This window comes from Triplophysa dalaica, chromosome 23 (assembly GCF_015846415.1).
Source record: "Triplophysa dalaica isolate WHDGS20190420 chromosome 23, ASM1584641v1, whole genome shotgun sequence".
Lineage (NCBI taxonomy): Eukaryota > Metazoa > Chordata > Actinopteri > Cypriniformes > Nemacheilidae > Triplophysa > Triplophysa dalaica.
Window position 1 is genome coordinate 6,823,442 of NC_079564.1, and position 17,376 is coordinate 6,840,817.

The 17,376-nt window shown below is 36.2% G+C and overlaps 1 protein-coding gene across 4 annotated transcripts in view; it reads right to left on the minus strand.

The window, feature by feature from the left end:
- tpk1 (thiamin pyrophosphokinase 1) overlaps window positions 1-16,282 on the minus strand; it is a 50,567-nt gene extending 34,285 nt beyond the window's left edge. Inside the window, exons 1-4 of one of the 4 annotated variants that reach the window (XM_056738637.1) lie at window positions 16,192-16,282; window positions 13,037-13,110; window positions 9,227-9,301; window positions 2,441-2,510 (exon numbers count right to left, since the gene is read on the minus strand). In XM_056738637.1, coding sequence (XP_056594615.1) covers window positions 2,441-2,510; window positions 9,227-9,301; window positions 13,037-13,079 — 188 coding nt within the window. In that variant the 5' untranslated portion in view covers window positions 13,080-13,110; window positions 16,192-16,282. Of the gene's footprint in view, window positions 1-2,440; window positions 2,511-9,226; window positions 9,302-13,036; window positions 13,111-15,459; window positions 15,479-16,001; window positions 16,160-16,191 lie in introns of those variants that run through there. The other 3 variants (XM_056738634.1, XM_056738635.1, XM_056738636.1) reach the window with 3 other exon arrangements.
- Window positions 16,283-17,376: the final 1,094 nt, after the last annotated feature.

Consider the following 17,376-nt stretch of genomic DNA (forward strand, 5'->3'; position numbering starts at 1 on the left):
ATAGAAACTGCAATGGAGCAGCCTCCCCAAAAATACATTAGACAGCTACAATACAGTTCAAATTCTGACCAAACCTCGCCCCCGAAAAAACTGAGCATATCAGACCAGATATTTGGTCAAAACACTGGTTTCAGGTCACATTTAAAATGGATTTTAACATTAGTAGTTCATAAATGACTCAATGGCTGAAGCAATATACATTAAAAACATGCTTCTTAAATGTATATTAACTATATTACATATAATCCTTTTGTGTTTTCGCAGTTTCTGCATATCTCATATTAATCTTGACTACGTATTAGGGATGTAACAATACAGCTCACCCACGGTTCAATACGGACCTCGGTTTATTGCCCAGGGTTTTCTTTTCGGTTCTGATGGCTTCGGCACATTAAAGTGATTTTTGATAGTTTTATGCTTATGTGACAGGAACAGTAAACTTTTAAGAAGAAAAAAAATGTTTTACTGAAATTCTCTTTCTTTCACTTGACTTATTTTATTATCAATAAATATTATCAAGCAAAAAACAACAAATGACTGGTGTTTTTAATAAATGTAAAGATTTACACTCGCAGCTCACAGCAGTTTTTGGTTTACTGTTCATCAACACGCCAGTAAAATAAGCTTCTTGAAGAGGTTTTGTGCATCAGAGTAATTCAAATGACGTAATGCAAAATATACATAACAATAACAAGGTGCATCACTGGCATTGCAATAAATGAGAAGAAATGCAATGCTTAGTAGCTGCTTGGAGGCGTTCTTGCTAAGACGTTAATAGCTGTCTGACTTTCGTGAAACAGACTTTGGCATGGTGCTAAAAGAGATGCTCTTGCTGGATGTGCTGAGAGCACATTGCTACTCGTGTTGTAGGTGCAGTCTCGCTTCACCGCCCAATCACCACTCGCTATTTACATTTACATTTAGTCATTTGGCAGACGCTTTTATCCAAAGCAACTTACAGTGCACTTATTACAGGGACAATCCCCCTGGAGCAACATGGAGTAAAGTGTCTTGCTCAAGGACACACTGGTGGTGGCTGCTGGGATCGAACCAGCAACCTTTGATTTACCAGTTCAGTGGTTTAACCCACTAGACCGCCATCTCCATTAGCTATTTGATATTGGGGATGCGTTTATCTATCTCAGCATACAGACAAACACGGACAGAACAAGTTCACAGTGTAATTAGGCGCACAGATTTTTTTAATCGCAAACCTGAAAACCGCAATACACTTGGACGGTCGTACCAAACGGTTCAATATTACATTGAGTATTCTGGCATCCCTAGTACCTATACAGTAGTATTGCATAAGTTGTATCTTCGAAGAGTATTTAGTTTGATCAAATTCTAAAAAAAGAGAGACAGGCATCCGATTATTTACGGAAAAAGAGGAGCTGCTGGAGGCAGGCAGGGGGACAGAACTACAGCACGAGCACACAATACATCATTGCATTCCCTTCGTGGTTTTTTACATTATGCACGTACACGCCGATTGCCAACATAACACAGATATATGACTTAGTTTGACTTACTGCGTGCAGTTCATTTTAGCACTGGGACTGCACCATCTATCAGTTTCAAACGATCTCGAAATCCAATGCAATATCCACGATTTATATAACATCCATCACTGAAATGCTGTGAACAAAAAAACGACTTCCCTCACTATCGCAAGAGTAACGAGTTGCAGCTGCAGGCCCAGATCGCAGCCAATCGTGATGCAGCGCAGCCAATCTTGATAAGCGGGTCTTCCTATCGCTTGTTGGTTGGCACGTGGGCAGGCTTTTTCTTTCGCCTTTCCGTGGGTGTGCATTTCCCGTTACGAAATACTACAGAAAACACAGAAATACTACGTAATAGCTTCAACTCGTTTTTTAACAAGTTGACCATGTTAAGCATGAGTACCCAGCACCTTTAAACGTGTAAAGAATTCAGAATGCATGAAATAGCATTTTCCCCGAAATTATGTGTAGGATATGTGTAATACAAGTTATACAAACTTCATTGTCTGCAATTAATTGATTTCACACCACAACAGAATCTAATTTTTTTGTGTCAAATATTTTTTTAATAAACAAATGCACAAGTGTGTGATTTGTCCCATCGCTCGAATCCTGTTCTTGCACAGTCTGAGTTTTATTTTTAGGTGGAAATAAGAAACAGACCAAACAAAAGAAAACAATTGAAAACAGCTCAGGAGAGGAGGGAAATACCCAATTTAGAGACCTGGAGATGAATCTAGCCTGCCAGACACAGACAAAGGGTGATGGATTAGGAGTCAAGTCTTCTGAAAGCACCCTGGCAAATGGGATACTCTTGTGGTCTTGCAGTTGTGAGAGGCAGCTAACGTGCGAAAAGACCCCAGAACCCTGACATCACCAGATCCATCTCTAACATTGACAGCCGACAGTGAAAGGAGACCAAAATTAGGGATACTCACCTCTCACGATGTCCCTCCATGAGCTCGTAAAGGTGATTGGCCCCTCCATCGGCACATGCCCGGATTTTGGCTGAAACGGCAGAGACAACACGTAAGGGCCTCATTTCACACACATAGGATGTCACCTCCGCTTTTTTACAGGAAAATCTACAAAAAGTTACATTACAACAGATCTCAGAGCAAAAATGATTGAAGCGATAAATATAAGTGCAATTGCATCATAAGATTATATGTTTGAGGCTATATTAGAACTCCAGCCCGGTAACTGCAGAGATGCTGAAATAAAAACAAATAGATTATTCTAGATCATGGTCAGCCTGACAGTAATGGTCCCCTTGTGCCTTTCCGCAAAAGCACTAATCATTTCAGGATGAAGGTCAGACTGTCCTGTCAGGATCATCATCGATTCTGATAAGCATGGTGAGCCTTGTCATTGTCAAGGTAAGGCCAGTTAAAAAGTGAAACCATGTTAAATACGACACTGGTTTTGGAGAGGAATATGACAGCCATGTATGCATAATTTTTTTAGATTTACTGGCAGATATTGCCGCATATACAACATTGTCTAATGTTATATTGAGCTTTTTAACTGTACCTGAAATATAAAAACACTGTACTTCTACACAATGTAGTGGATTGTAACACTTATATTACATGCAAAACCTTGTAATATTTTACTTAAAATATATGAATGATTTTCTAGTAAAAGGGAAAGTTCATGCCAAAATAGCTTTTTAATGTATTCACCCTCAGGTCATTCCAGACCATTATGGTTTCCTTTCTTCTGCCACATACAAAAGATATTTTGAAAAATGTTGGTAACCAAACAGCATTGGCCCCAATTGACTTCCAATGTAGGGACACCAAATCACTAAGACATCTATCAGAGTATCTTCTTTCGCGTTCAACAGGAAATAGAGGTATACACAGGTTTGAACAACATTAATAAATGATGAGAATTTTTTTGGGAGGTGAATTATCCTTTACTTAAAAATCACATTCTTGCATTTTTGTTAATAATTGTTATATATTGTCGCAGTCCTTCCGAAACCTTGGATGTCCAAATTTGCAGTTTTTTTAGGAAGTGTAAAAAACACAGTACTTTCAAAAGGATTAAAAATTGCATTGTCAAAGTTGACAAGCACTTTTTAGTACTTTTCATAGGCTAAATATTTGCAAACCCCAGTGACAAACATTAAGGATGATTTATGGCAAAAAATAACAAAATATGGAGATACTAGGTTGCGATATTTAATACTTAAACAAGGTAAGACATTTTAAACCTTTAATCCATTTAAAAACACAATTTAATGTATTCTTATTATATACTTTAAACGTGTGTATATATGCCAAAGTGTTTCAATTTGCTATGCGGCGCAGGGTGACAAATCTGAGAAAGATGTTGCACCATATGCTCAATGCGAAATGCACAAAAAGAACATCTAAGTGACATTAAAATGATAATCCTGCAGACTTTGAAGTTGAGCAGAAGTTCAAAGAAAGTGCTCTTACTTTTTGTAGCTGATGAACTAAAGCACAGAGATGTGGGATTGTCTCTCCAGACAATAGCAAGAAAACATGAATTTACGCTCTGAATACATAGTTATTTTAAACCAGGTGCTTTGAGAACGTCTGCTTTCCTTTGAAGCCATTTCTTCTTTTTTACCAGGAGAGGGTTGGTTATACGTCAGCAATCCTATTATTTAAAAGCGCATTTATAAACAAACAGACGTGACTTTACGCCTTTATGTTTTTCGAATGCATTCTGATGAAAAAAGAGCAAACATTTTCACGGCAGAGTGAAATAAAAACTGACTTTCAGGGACAAGCACTCAGATGCTGCGCTTATGAGTGTAAGGGATTTGTTACAAAGATCATGTCAAGACGAATGTAATCTTGTCAGCACTGTTGGTTTATGGCCAACAGTTGGGGGAATAGGATTGCATCATATGCCACATGAATAATGGAAAGTGCAAGACACTGCTGAAATCCTAATGGACAACTACTGGCCTTGAGTGTATTGTTCCTGTTCTTGTCAACCCTTTATGGCGCATGGTGTTTTTACATACACGTTAAGTCACTTGGGATAAAAGCACTTGGCAAATGCATTCATGTAAATGTAAATATTGTTAAAAATAACTTCTCTTCAGGTGTCAAGCACACGGTGCACAGTTAAATACCAGAACAGTTTAATTGCTTCAGCTTTTTCTGCCAGCTAACAGAGGAGGTTGTGGGAGTGATTGACGCAGGCAGAACATTCAGTATCCATTTTACTGGAAGCATCTTCAATTGCACCAAAAGAAAAAGTTTCACTCTTGAAAATGTAAAAATGCAGTTAAAAAAAATAGTCCTACTAGCCGAGGTCGTCTTGCTTCGGAAGGCACTTAGAAAAACAAATCAGCCTTTTCTGTCGGCTCTCCCACTTGTCTAGACAAGATTTATACTTTTATAAGTCAAGTTATGTATTACTAGTTTGCATTATTACTGCTTCTTCACACTCTTTTCTCCTGCGGATACATGACTGAGTTAAGTTATTGAGTGCCTGATGACATCAGCAGGGCATTAACAAGACACTGTAAAGAAAAAAAATAGAACTCCTTTCATCAGATAATGGTTCAAGGTTCACGTCTGTCTCTCTAATGATCCAGATAAGATGTACTTACGAAAACACAACTAAAGTGCAAAATAAAATCTGCTCTTCTGTTTCATCCACGCCAGTTATTCATTAGATTCCAGACAGCTAAATTGGTATGGCAAAACCCATCATCGTTTGTACGCAGTGCCATTATCTTAGTGTTTTTAATGTGGTCTTGGGAGTTGAATCAAAAGATTTCTCGTGAAGATCCTATCAAAGTAAACAGCGTGTTACATCTCTAACGGGAGAACAGGGTGTGATTCTGTGTAGCGGGGAACACCGGCTAGGAAACAAGACTTCACAAGGTGTGAATGCAAATGAGTCGTTATTTCACCAGGCAAATGTATTAAGATGAAGATGTTTATAAAATGAAGACTTCCTACGTAGAGGAAAAAAATCAATTATATAGCATCTATGACTGTGGATCTTTAAGCAGATCTCTACATTGCTTTCAGTTCTAAATCAACTGTTAAAGTCTAACCTGTGCATTCAATCACCGTCTGAGATTATGTATTTATTCATCATGAAAAACATTTGTTTGCCATTATAAACACTCAAAAGATTTTGAATTCATTTCACATGGAACGTAGATACTAAATCATGAGCCATACAAAAAGCCTCTTAAAATGAATACATACTGAAAAACGTTAGTCCATAAAATAATTTTAAAATGTGATGAGTTTATTTCCAAAAGCACATTTTCTTTAGAAAACATATATTTTTTAGTTTTATATTATGTCATGTTATTAGTTAGCTGTATTGTTTTGTTCTTATTACTTAATCAAAACAACCCAACAGCAGTTTGATTGATAATAATTATAGTTCACAATAAAATTAACAGTTCTGTTTTTGCATTTGAACTCTCCACATTATAAATATTTTTTATATTAAAGTACAAATAATAATCATAATCTTTAAAAACCACTTATGTTAAATCCATGTTTTTGATTTGGCCTACAAAACTACTATGGTAAGCCAATAATAATTTTCTATATATTTCAGAATAGTCAATAATGCAGCTTTCCTGTAGCTCAGTTGTAAGAGCAATGCGGTAACAACGCAAAGTTGTGGGTTCGATCTAAGGGGATTGCACATACCTAAGTATAAATGTATAGGTTAATGCAATGTAAGTCGCTTTGGATAAAATGTAAATGCAAATGTATTGTTATATATCTTACAGAAATATTTTTTGGTAGCTGTTAGCTTGGATTTTCTGAATGATATTCACTCAAATTTAAGGCATGGTTACACTGGTACATTTCTCTGTGAGAAAGATTTACTTGCGTTCTTTTGGCACAACTTAAGGTTAAGGTACAAAACAGAATCAATCATTCCTAAATACGACTTTTAGATGACTTAAATACATGTATGAACGCAATAAAGTCCCTTATGCAAAATATTTAATTGACTATTTTTCGGTCACTTAAGTTAGTGTGAATTCATTTCATGCTTTCAACCTAATTTAGATGTTTTAAATGGATACACAAACATGCTACACCAACAAATTAAATTCGGTTATGATTTAAGTTGTTCCAAACCTGTATACATTTATTTGTTCTGTTGAACCCAAAGAAAGATGAAGGAAAGAAAAATGTTAGCAACTGACATTTCTGGGACATCATTGACTCCCCTAGTAGGAAGAAATAAACATGCCCTAGAACTGTTTGCTTTCCGACAAATTTCGAAATATCAAATTTTTCTTGTTCAACAGACCAAAGAAAATTAAACACCGTTTTTCCTACTATGGTAATCAATGATGTCCCAAAAATGTTAGTTGCTAACATTTTCCCTGACAGAATTTTCATTTTTGGGTGGAGTATCCCTTTAATATCAAACAATTTACAAGTGGCAGAAAGAAATGCAATAATCTAAAAGTCATCCAAAATAAAGATATCCATTTAAATAGCTTAACTCTAACGTTAGTCAATTGCAACTTCAGTATATTTGAACAACAAAGAACTTCGACAAGCAAAGCTACTTATAATTTAAAGCAGCTATACTCAACACTGGTGGCGAGGCCTGCAACAGTAAACAAGACACTTTGAGTTTTCGGTGAGGCAGCATTATGCCAGCGAGAGGTGCTGGAGGAGGTAAATCATTCATGAATGCTCTTTAACTGAAGCCCTAGTGCAGGACACATAACCTTGTAAATAAACACTTCATAATCCACCAGCAGTGCTTCCTCTTTCTGTCATGAACTTTTCCTACTCGGCTGGTGTTTTATGGGGGACAAATATTGATGAGGCCGAGTTTGCTGTCCCTGATTTAATGTCTTTTGGCAGTGGAGGTAAAGTGAAACTTGTGGCCTTTCTAAATCAAAGAAGGCCGAGTGGTCAGGGAGCAAAATGGAAGGTTAATTTGCCTCTCAAGTTGGTTTCTTTATCCTCAGTTGAGAGGGCGGGATGAGTGCAGAATTTTTAACCCGTGTCTACAGTTTAACAGAATGAATAAGCATCTCACTAACGTTTAATGTCTTCGTCATATAGGACAAAGGCTGAGCCTGAGAGACAAATGTAAGCAACGCTAAGCCACAAACCGATCACTGACCAAGACTTCAACAAAGCTTCAGTTTAAAAAAAAAATCAAAAGACTGTCACTGTAGTATAAAAGAGGCACTTACACAACAGAAAACTTTCACAAGAAATCAGAGGAAAATGATTTCACATACCACAATAAAGATTTCTGGACAAGAGAGAAATGGTGTAATAGACTATATCTGCTTTCTGTGGCACTATCAATTTTTCAACAAGAAAAGTTTTTTGAAGTTAAAGCACACAGAACGAGATGAGGATTGAGTGAAACATCTTACCGGTAACTATGAGAGATGGTTTAATCGGATCTCGCTCTTTACTAGCATTTTTATATTCAATTCTGTGGCTGTACATTGAAGCCTCAGAATAGTACTTCAATTGTCATTTTCATTTTGATGCTTCAAAAACAAGATTGGGAAATTGGTGATGTAATGCGTATGTGTATTATATGTCCAGTCTATAGGCATGAGCGAGTATTGTACTCTTTACTCTCTATAAAGTTTCTTTACAAAGTGACAACGCCAACTACTGGCCTGGCATGCATAATAAAATGGAAAAATATGTTTGTTTTTAGAACATTTTTCTGTGTACCCCAAGGTGTACAACATGTGCCTACCAATCCACCAGTAAGTACTTCCTGTGTCGTTAACACAAAGGTTTGGCTGACAAAACTGGGCTCCATATCCAGCGCTGATAAAATTGGACTCACCAGCTCGGACATTAGGAGTTTTGAAAACAGTCCAAAAGAAGACAAGTCGAAATAAAACGAGTCTGAATGAGCTGTCTTTGATCATGCTTTGCTAAAGAACAAACACTGGTGGTGCCATAGTGGTGGCATACTGGTGGTGGCTTTACTTCTGAGGCTCACTGGAGGAGGGGTGGAGCGTCCTACCCCGGTCCCTCAAGGTATACCATCTGGAAGTGTTTGTTCAGCTCCCAGCAAAACATTCGGGTCCCACCTGCTTCGACTCCAGAGCTGAGCCTCATGAAAAATACACAGCATCTCTGATGCAACGCGAGAGGAATTACACGGCGAAGTCTTTGAGAAAAACTTATGAAAAAAACAAGTGCTACAGAACACTGATAAAAACTCTTGCCAACAAATCGGAACCGTGTACAGAAGCAAGTAAACAAGTAAAAAACAAATTTAAAGTCATGACAGGCTACATCAAATGGCAAAGAAAAATGCTTGTCAAGTACAATCACTTATTTCACAGTGGTGAAAAAGCTTTGATAGCCCTCAAAATATCTGATGTGAAAACTCCTGTGAGTAGAAAAACATTACAGAAGTTAAAGAACACGTCAGTGTAAGCGTCAGTGTAAACTATGTACATTTCAGACTGCAACAGGAAAGTAATGTTGAGTAAGATCAACAATGAAAGGTATAGCTGAAAATCAAAGTTAATAACATTTTTTAGAAAACATGTGTAATGCGATCATGACTAATCCAATGAGGGACTAAAAAGATGACTAATGCATTATTGGGGCTTTATAGCTTATGGTGCCCCTATATAACGTCCGCCTGACCTTTTCCAGAGAACCGTACATAGCAAGTCATGTCACTGTTCTGTACTACACAAACATCAAATCAATGGACAATTTTTATTAGAAAATCAATACCTTTACTCCACAGCACATGGAAGTACTTCTCATCCAATGGCTGATTTAGGATAATCAAGCATATCTTTTGTTTTCCTGGGGAAAGAAATGAGGAAAAACATAGTGAATCCTTTAGTTACGGTGAGGTCTCAGATTAAAGTCCTTCTATTTACTAAGTGCAAGAGAGAAAAACATTCTAATAATTTCATTTGGTGAAATACTGGTCTAAATAGAAGCAGCTAATAAAAACAGCAAGAGTAATAACCGCGATAACCAAGCTAATGCGTTCTGTAATTGCCCGAGGACGAATTCAGTGTAGTAATAAAAAGCAAACAAAAACACTACTTTTGAGTTATATTAAAAAAACAACTTCGGAACTTATCGTTTAACAATTTAAATATAAAAGATAACTTTTGTGAATGTTGGGGTCACTCCAAAAACAATATTATAAAGAAATAAAATATGTATTCCTCATATTCTTTTTGCGGGGTAAAATATGAAACAAGCCTTGTGACATTAGCCCAGTAGTTTCATTATATTTTATTATATAAAATCATTTATTTTCACTTAGAGATGATAGGAAGCTACTTATGGGGTGCACCATAAATCACAAAATGGGGAACCAAATGTGAAGGACATCGAGTATGCGTCAAAACTGCCTTAAAATAAATCACGACGCAGCGTCTCGATGCAGGCGTGAACAGAACACATCTTGTGGAACAGACTGGGAAAATATTGAGGTCCCGGGGTGCAAACACAGAGTATAAATGAATCACAGCTAAAACAACACCCTGCGCTGTGAAGAAAAGGTAGGTGCCACTGGCCAAATAAAATCATCTGTATTTGCAACAATTGTATAACATCTGTTTGTCAATTCAATCACAGATCTGTTGAATTCCTGTAAATTAAATTTATGACAGCCCACATGTTGAGGCTATTTTTACGCACTTTTTTTCTGGTTGCTTCCACTCTGTTAATAGAGCAGCAAGGACTTGAATATTTTGTCTCTGACAGAACAAAGAAATCATCAGTTGAAATGCACAGAATGAAATGGGAAAGGACATTAAGTGCAATTTTTTTATATGAATTTATTGACTATGCATCAATCAAATAATAACCCAAATGTATCTGGCCATTAATCATTATTTTACTAATGCCATGTATAAGTGGTCTAAAGGTGTCCATCTGTATCACAGTATTTTGGTTTAACTCAGTCTTTTCCTCTAAAACCTCTTGTGCATTAAACAGCATGGGAATAAAGCACAGCCAGAAATTTATATCAACTCTCTATGGCAACCTCAATGCTCTTGTTCGGAGATCTCTCTTCTATCGATACATCAAAAGAAACAAAAACCTTTATTTTTATTTCATCCATACTTGCAAAAAAATTAATACTAAATTGGAAGGATAGACCAAAAATGTCAATTACACAATGGTAATCTTCTTATAGATACTTTAACATATGAGAAAATGACCGCCCTGTACTTAGAAATAAAATGGCTGCCTTTGAAAAAATATGGAGCGCTCTTCTATTGTTATAAATCAATACATATAAACAAGTTGTGGATGAATTGAATCTTTAGTGACTTTATTCTCCATATATAGTTCTAGAGTGTCTTATTTTTATGTGCTGTATGTTCATGTTACTGTGGTTTACAGTATGTTTTTATTCATTTTTTGTATGAGTGCATTTGTCTTCACTTCATATATTGTTTGTACTGTAAGAGAGCCTTCTTATAATTGTTCTTTGTTTGAGCTCAATTGTCTTTAACCCCAGCATAAACATGACATTTGTTGCCTCTAGTTGGAACCATATTACTGATTATTAGGACTTTTGTTGTCTTTTTTCACCTTGCGCGCGTGTCTGCATTTGCAGATCACAAACACACTACAAACTCATCCAGCGTTAGTCCGTAACAAAGTCTTTAAAATGAAAATATACTTGAAATGCGCTGCACAAACTTGAACATGCGGATTGTAATGGAACAGTGTTGCGAATAAAAGGTAACCATTCGTTTTTAGTTGTCTCATCTTTTGGCAGGGCAAACAACGAGTCTTTCTTTTCGCAACGATACAATGAGATTTACAATGAGCCCACTTTACTTGCGTTTAGATTTGGGCAGTCTTAGTCAAGTCATGTTACGAATTGACGTACACTTGGGCAGGTTTGGGTGAGCATTTGCTTTTAGATGGAATGCATCTTTTGCTTCGACACTTTAATTTTTGCAATTTTACGTGTGGGTAACATGTAACAAACCAAAGAAACAGAAAAAACACGTATTTGCGCCATATAACCCCTTTAACTTCATGCATGCATTTTGCATCCACAATAATTTATTGTATGGCCGTATGCATTAAAAGATTCAATTGCAATATAAACCAACATAAAAAACTAAAATAGCACAGAAGTAGATGCATCAGAATGCATTCATTACTGAAATGACCACATGGAGCCTCAGACACATTAAAACCGTGACTACAGTTCTTGGCCAATCGTTAAAGTTTGATTACTATTAGGAAGCACCTAGCCAGACAGAAAACAAATTTTAATAAAATATTTTTTATTTGACTTCAGGTTGCCCTCAAATTCTCAAATCAGGGACGCTCTATCCACTTATTTTATCAGAGGCTGTTAAGCATTTCTGCAGTAAGAAAACTTGACCGGGCTCATTAGCTCATTGCCAAACTGCTTCTACCATCCTGTTAAAAACAAAACAGCTCCAGTCATTCTTGGCTGACCTTTGAGGTAAGGATCCAATGAAGCAGTGTTAATTTGACTAGTTTTAATAGTTCTCTTCTGGCTTGAGTGAATCTCTCCTAAGCATCGCTGTCATCAGACTAACAGCATTGTGATGTTTGTATTAAACTCATCTTAAAAGTTTCTAATAGTTTCAGCCAAATAGAATAACAATATCTTCTTCACAAAGGCTTTTTTTCAGTAATATTACACTTACCTCATCAGCTGAGATTACACCTGAATCAACACTCATGTCCTTACTTCCATGAAAATGTCTTATACTGTATTAACAGTGTAAAGTGTGCTTGTTGTAGAATTAAAAACGGTAATGCTTTACAATAAGGTTGAATTTGTTAACATTAGCTAACCTGAACTATAAGCAATACACACTTTCAGCATGTGTGTAGTTTAATAGTTATTCATGTAAGTGCTGGGCGGTTTCATAAAAAAATCTGTATCATGGTTATTTTATGAATTCTGATGGTTCCACGGTTTACAGTATCTAAAAAAGCTTGTTTTTAATGTGCAAAACAAATATGCAAAGTATTGATAAAATAAGTATTAAGTTGTACTATTTGGGATGTGCTTGTGAGGAAATTTCCCCAACCAATTCTTTCAATTCTTTCCAGTACATAATTAATCAAAATTGAATCTTTTAATGCATAGGGCCAGACAGGCCCGTATCCGAGTGGACAGAGGAGAAGGCAGAGAACGGAGGAAGACAGTTACAACATTGGACTTCTTAGTTAAAATGAACATGAACTAAGATTAATAAATGCTGTAGAAGTATTGTTCAGTGTTAGATCATGTTGGCTGATGTAATGTTAACAAATACAACCTTATTGCAACATGTAACCGAATAACTATTACGACAAAATAGAACCAAGAGTCTTAGACTTATTGATGTTTAACTGTGTAGGATACATATATGCAAAAACCCTCTTTAAGTAACACATTTACAGGCCCTAGTTAAACAGAAAAAAAGAATCGTCTGTAGGTTCTTTGGAAAAAGGTGTTAACGCAGGCATGCATAGACAGGCAATGCTGCGCTTAATACATTCAGACTTTTAAATGAGTTTAAAATGAATAAATACCTGAAGGCAGAAGGCAATCTAATGGAGTAAATTCTTCATCCATGGCCTTGGTTATAATCAGCTGAATTCATCAACTGAAGAAAAACACAAATACAAGACAATAAATAAAAACATGTTCTACGACAAAGGAGCATATTTTCTCAGCAGAGACGATCTCATTAAAATACACAGCATTCTAATAGAACAGCTTTTAGGTTTTTTCGATGGCATGTATACATTGAATTAATGGACAGGTAGAAGTGTTCCCTCACCTTTGTTCTTTCACACTTCAGTCTCATAAATGATCTCTCTACTCTGTGTCTACTAACCTTTCTTTATCATATGTACTCTTGCCCTGCTTCTAATACGTTTCTAGTTTACATAAGGGTATCTAATGTATAGCATGCATGTGTAGAGTAAACCCCTTCGAGCTGATGTGGGATCAGTTCGTAGAAGTTAAGTTGATGTAAGCATTTAAAATTAGACAAACATCATAAAAATATCATTCTTCAATCAACTTTTGCGGTGAAATGTTAAGCAAACACATCTTGAAGAGTAACTTTTTCTTTTTAAAGTTGACAGGTGAGTGTTTAGGGATGTTACACTTTTGTAAATACAATTTACAAGTCACACAAATCACTTTTATTCCATCTGTCCCTGTTTTACTTCAGACAAGCTGTTGTTTCTACTACCGACTGATTTTCTTTGAAAAAATGAATTGAAATGACAAAGCCTAAGGTTTTAAGAATCTGACACGACAGGGACGATCATTGATTGTCACATCTCAACCTGAAACAGATTTCTCATCCCAGCCTACTCCTGACAGAGCTGTATGCCAGATAAATATATAAATACTCAACGGAGTGCAAAACGTCATTACATGGATGAATCCAGTGGAGAGTAACAAATCAATGCAGGTGCAGAGGTATCCCTAACACTCTGCCAAAATGGATCAACATAGCAACTAAAAGGGGCTAATCCAACCTGCCACCCGCAATACTACTGACGCAAGTGAAGTGCTGTCAGAAAGAAATTGCACCAGCTCTGAATGAGGGAACACTTTTCTCTAGCACTGGGGTCTTGAAGAAACTGTTAACCCTCATGTCATTTCAAACTAGTTTTTTGTTTTTGCTGCGAACATAAAAACACTAAAAAAGCTCCATAAAAGCGCCCCATATGAGTCTACATGGTGCTTTATTGCAAGTCTTCTGCAGCCATACAATACAGGAAAAACTGACATCTAACTCATTATTTACTGATAAAGTTGCCATTTTACTAAAATCACATCTAATCTGGGCACAACTATTTATATAAACCTCTTTAAATTATTTTGGAGATTAATCAAAGACACTAGGGCACTATGAAATATATAAAGAAGGTGGATAAATAGTGACTCAAATTCATCCCTTATGAAAATTAACCATGCTTTTACTACAGCAACAACCACAATTTTATGTAGTAAAACAGTGGTAAACACACACCCCCACAGCCCAAAGACAAGCGGGTTAGGTTGAATGAGAATTCCAAATTGTCCCCCCGACTTACGCATGGATCAAACAGACTTGTGTATAGAATGTCTAGTTCTACATGAATATAGCCTTAGATGCAGGAATGGCCTTAAGAATCAAACAAATGAATAAATATATTAGTACAGGAACTTGAGCCTTACATAAAAATACAATTAAACTTGTGTGTTAATTATTTACAATTAAGCTTTCCTGTAGCTCATTGGTAAGAGCATTGCGTTAACAACGCAAGGTTGTGGGTTCGATCCCAGGGGATTGAAAATACCTATGTAAAAAAAAATGTATAGGATAGCGCAATGTAAGTCGCTTTGGATAAAAGCGTCTACAAAATGTAAAGGTAAAATGTGTGTAATTATTGTTAATGTATAATTCTGAACAGAATGCCCAGTTTTTACTCTGTATAAGAATGTCAGCAAAGTAACCGTCACCAGAACAATGCACATAATAATAAACAAAACTAAATGCAAATAATAAAATGAAACTGACTACAGTGAATACAGGTTTACCCAAAGAAAGAACAAACGGTTTATGCCGACCACAGTGTGCTGTGAATTATTGTCTGCCGAGAGCATGAAACCATAATTATTCAATTGACATTTAGAAACTAAACACCACAATAAAGACTGTAAATCACACGTTTGCTGTTGTTTACGCATTCACAATGAACTTTACTATTAAGGATATACAGTATCAATTTGTCAGGTCTATGCAGTCATGGTAATATTACAGTGATATGTTTTTACGACTTTACATTATATATATATATATATATATATATATATGTTGTATATATTTTGAATAATAAACAACTGTTGTATTTCACCATTACAAAACATGTGAAAGAAAACCAAACTACAGTAAAACTTTGGCTTTTGTAGACTTCAAAGAACAATAACTAAAATATAACTAAGTTTTTACCTTATTATGTGTGTAATTAACATTGCCCCTGTTGTGTAGTTATTTGCCTCTGGGTGGTTTTGTAATTAGTCGTATTGACTGAAAATTCAAGGCTCTCTGACTTAGTCAGGGGAAATTCTCAGCTTGACATCGGTTTGTGTTTTACTTTGAAGAAATGCCCTGGTTCATTCTCAGGTTGCTCGAATAACAATTATAAACGTTACTAACACTCCCCTATCCCCTAAAATAAAATCACAAAGCAAGTGCACCTTTACAGAGACTAGAGAATGTATTCTTCCCAGCTCGATTTGCATTTCCTTAAGGAGATACCAGTACAACAAGGACGTATGGGAAAATTGTTATGCTTTTATGTTTGAGGCAAGTTTATGATTGAAGGTTTTAAGCTATAAAAAACAAACTGAATCTAAGCAGCACGCGCTGACTGTTCACAAGAATCGGCATCAAATAAGCAATCCAAACAAATCGTTAAATTTAAATATCCCTAATCTTTTAAACTGAACAGAACCAGACACAAAGTGACAAGAATCATTATCATACTTTACATTTACTCAGTGAGTCTCTGGAGGTGTCGTAAATCCTACAGAGCCTCCTACATAGACAGCATTTCTGGTAATTATATCAGCAAATGTTCAGTAATCGTTTAGTATTTTGTCGCCTATAATGCCCCAAAATGCAGTCTAGGTAGTCTGCTCACTAGGTTTTGAGCTACAGCCCGTGTCTCTGCGTACTCACTCTCTGAATGTACGTCCAAGCAGCGTGTGTGTTCGGCACGATTTATTTACAGACAACGAGTCCCAGCAAGACAAACCCTTCAGCTCCTGAATTAGCTGTGTTGATCACAGTGACATCTACAGGTGGACTGTATAACTACACCATGTACAGTCACGTAAAAACAGGAAGTGACATCTCGAGATGCTTACAAACATTTGGGGAAATGTAGCCCTGTTAAGAAAACGATAAGGCTATTATTAACTATTATTTAAGAATGTTTTTTTTTTTAAAGAAAACAACACTGGTTATTTCATGCATTATTTAGAGCTTATGGAGGCGGTACACACATTGCGCATAGTTAAATAGCTCACAAAACTTACAAATATCAACAAAAATAATAATGATTAAAATAATTATCAGAATGGTTGTTATTCGTATTATTATAAATAAATACATGAATAAATCTGATATGAACCATACTTGATTATGGATTTGAACAGACCTCCTGTGGTACTTCCTGTACATTAAACATGATAAAAAATGCAATTTGTTTTCTATTACTGACTGTACTGAAATTAGCAGAGTATCCTCTATTTACCAAATAACCAAATTATGGGGTCAGGCTGTTCTCATTTGGGCCAGAGAGTTCAGCATGCAATACCACAGTGCCATAGGCTACACATTTACCAAACCAGTTTCCATAAGTTAATAACAGTCTGGCACAAAGTTTGAGATAGAACATCATGAAATAGTGCAATAAATCAACTTTGATGTTCTGATTCTTCAGTATACCGGAATCACTGACTGTTACATCAGAAAAAAAGATTGATCTCCAATAATCTGGCTATGTTTATCTATTTCTTGCCAGACAGGATATATCAATGTGTACAAAGTGGCAGGCGACTCAGTGAATACAAGCTTGTGCTTTTCTAACCAGCTTGTCTCGTGAAATTGGCCTTATCAGTCTTACCCAAGCTTTCATACAGCAGAATAATTTTACAGCTGGCTGGAAGAGCTTTAGTGACCCCGGATTGTGTGCTGTGTGGGAAAATTTAACCTTGGTGTCCCTTATCAAATTAGAGTTCCCTTTTGTTTACCACCGGCTGACAGAACACTATACTTCTGATGGGGCTTTTTTCTTTGGGTCAGCAGAGTCGGTGATGGATAATTTATGATTTGTATATGTGGCCAAATGTACAGCTATTT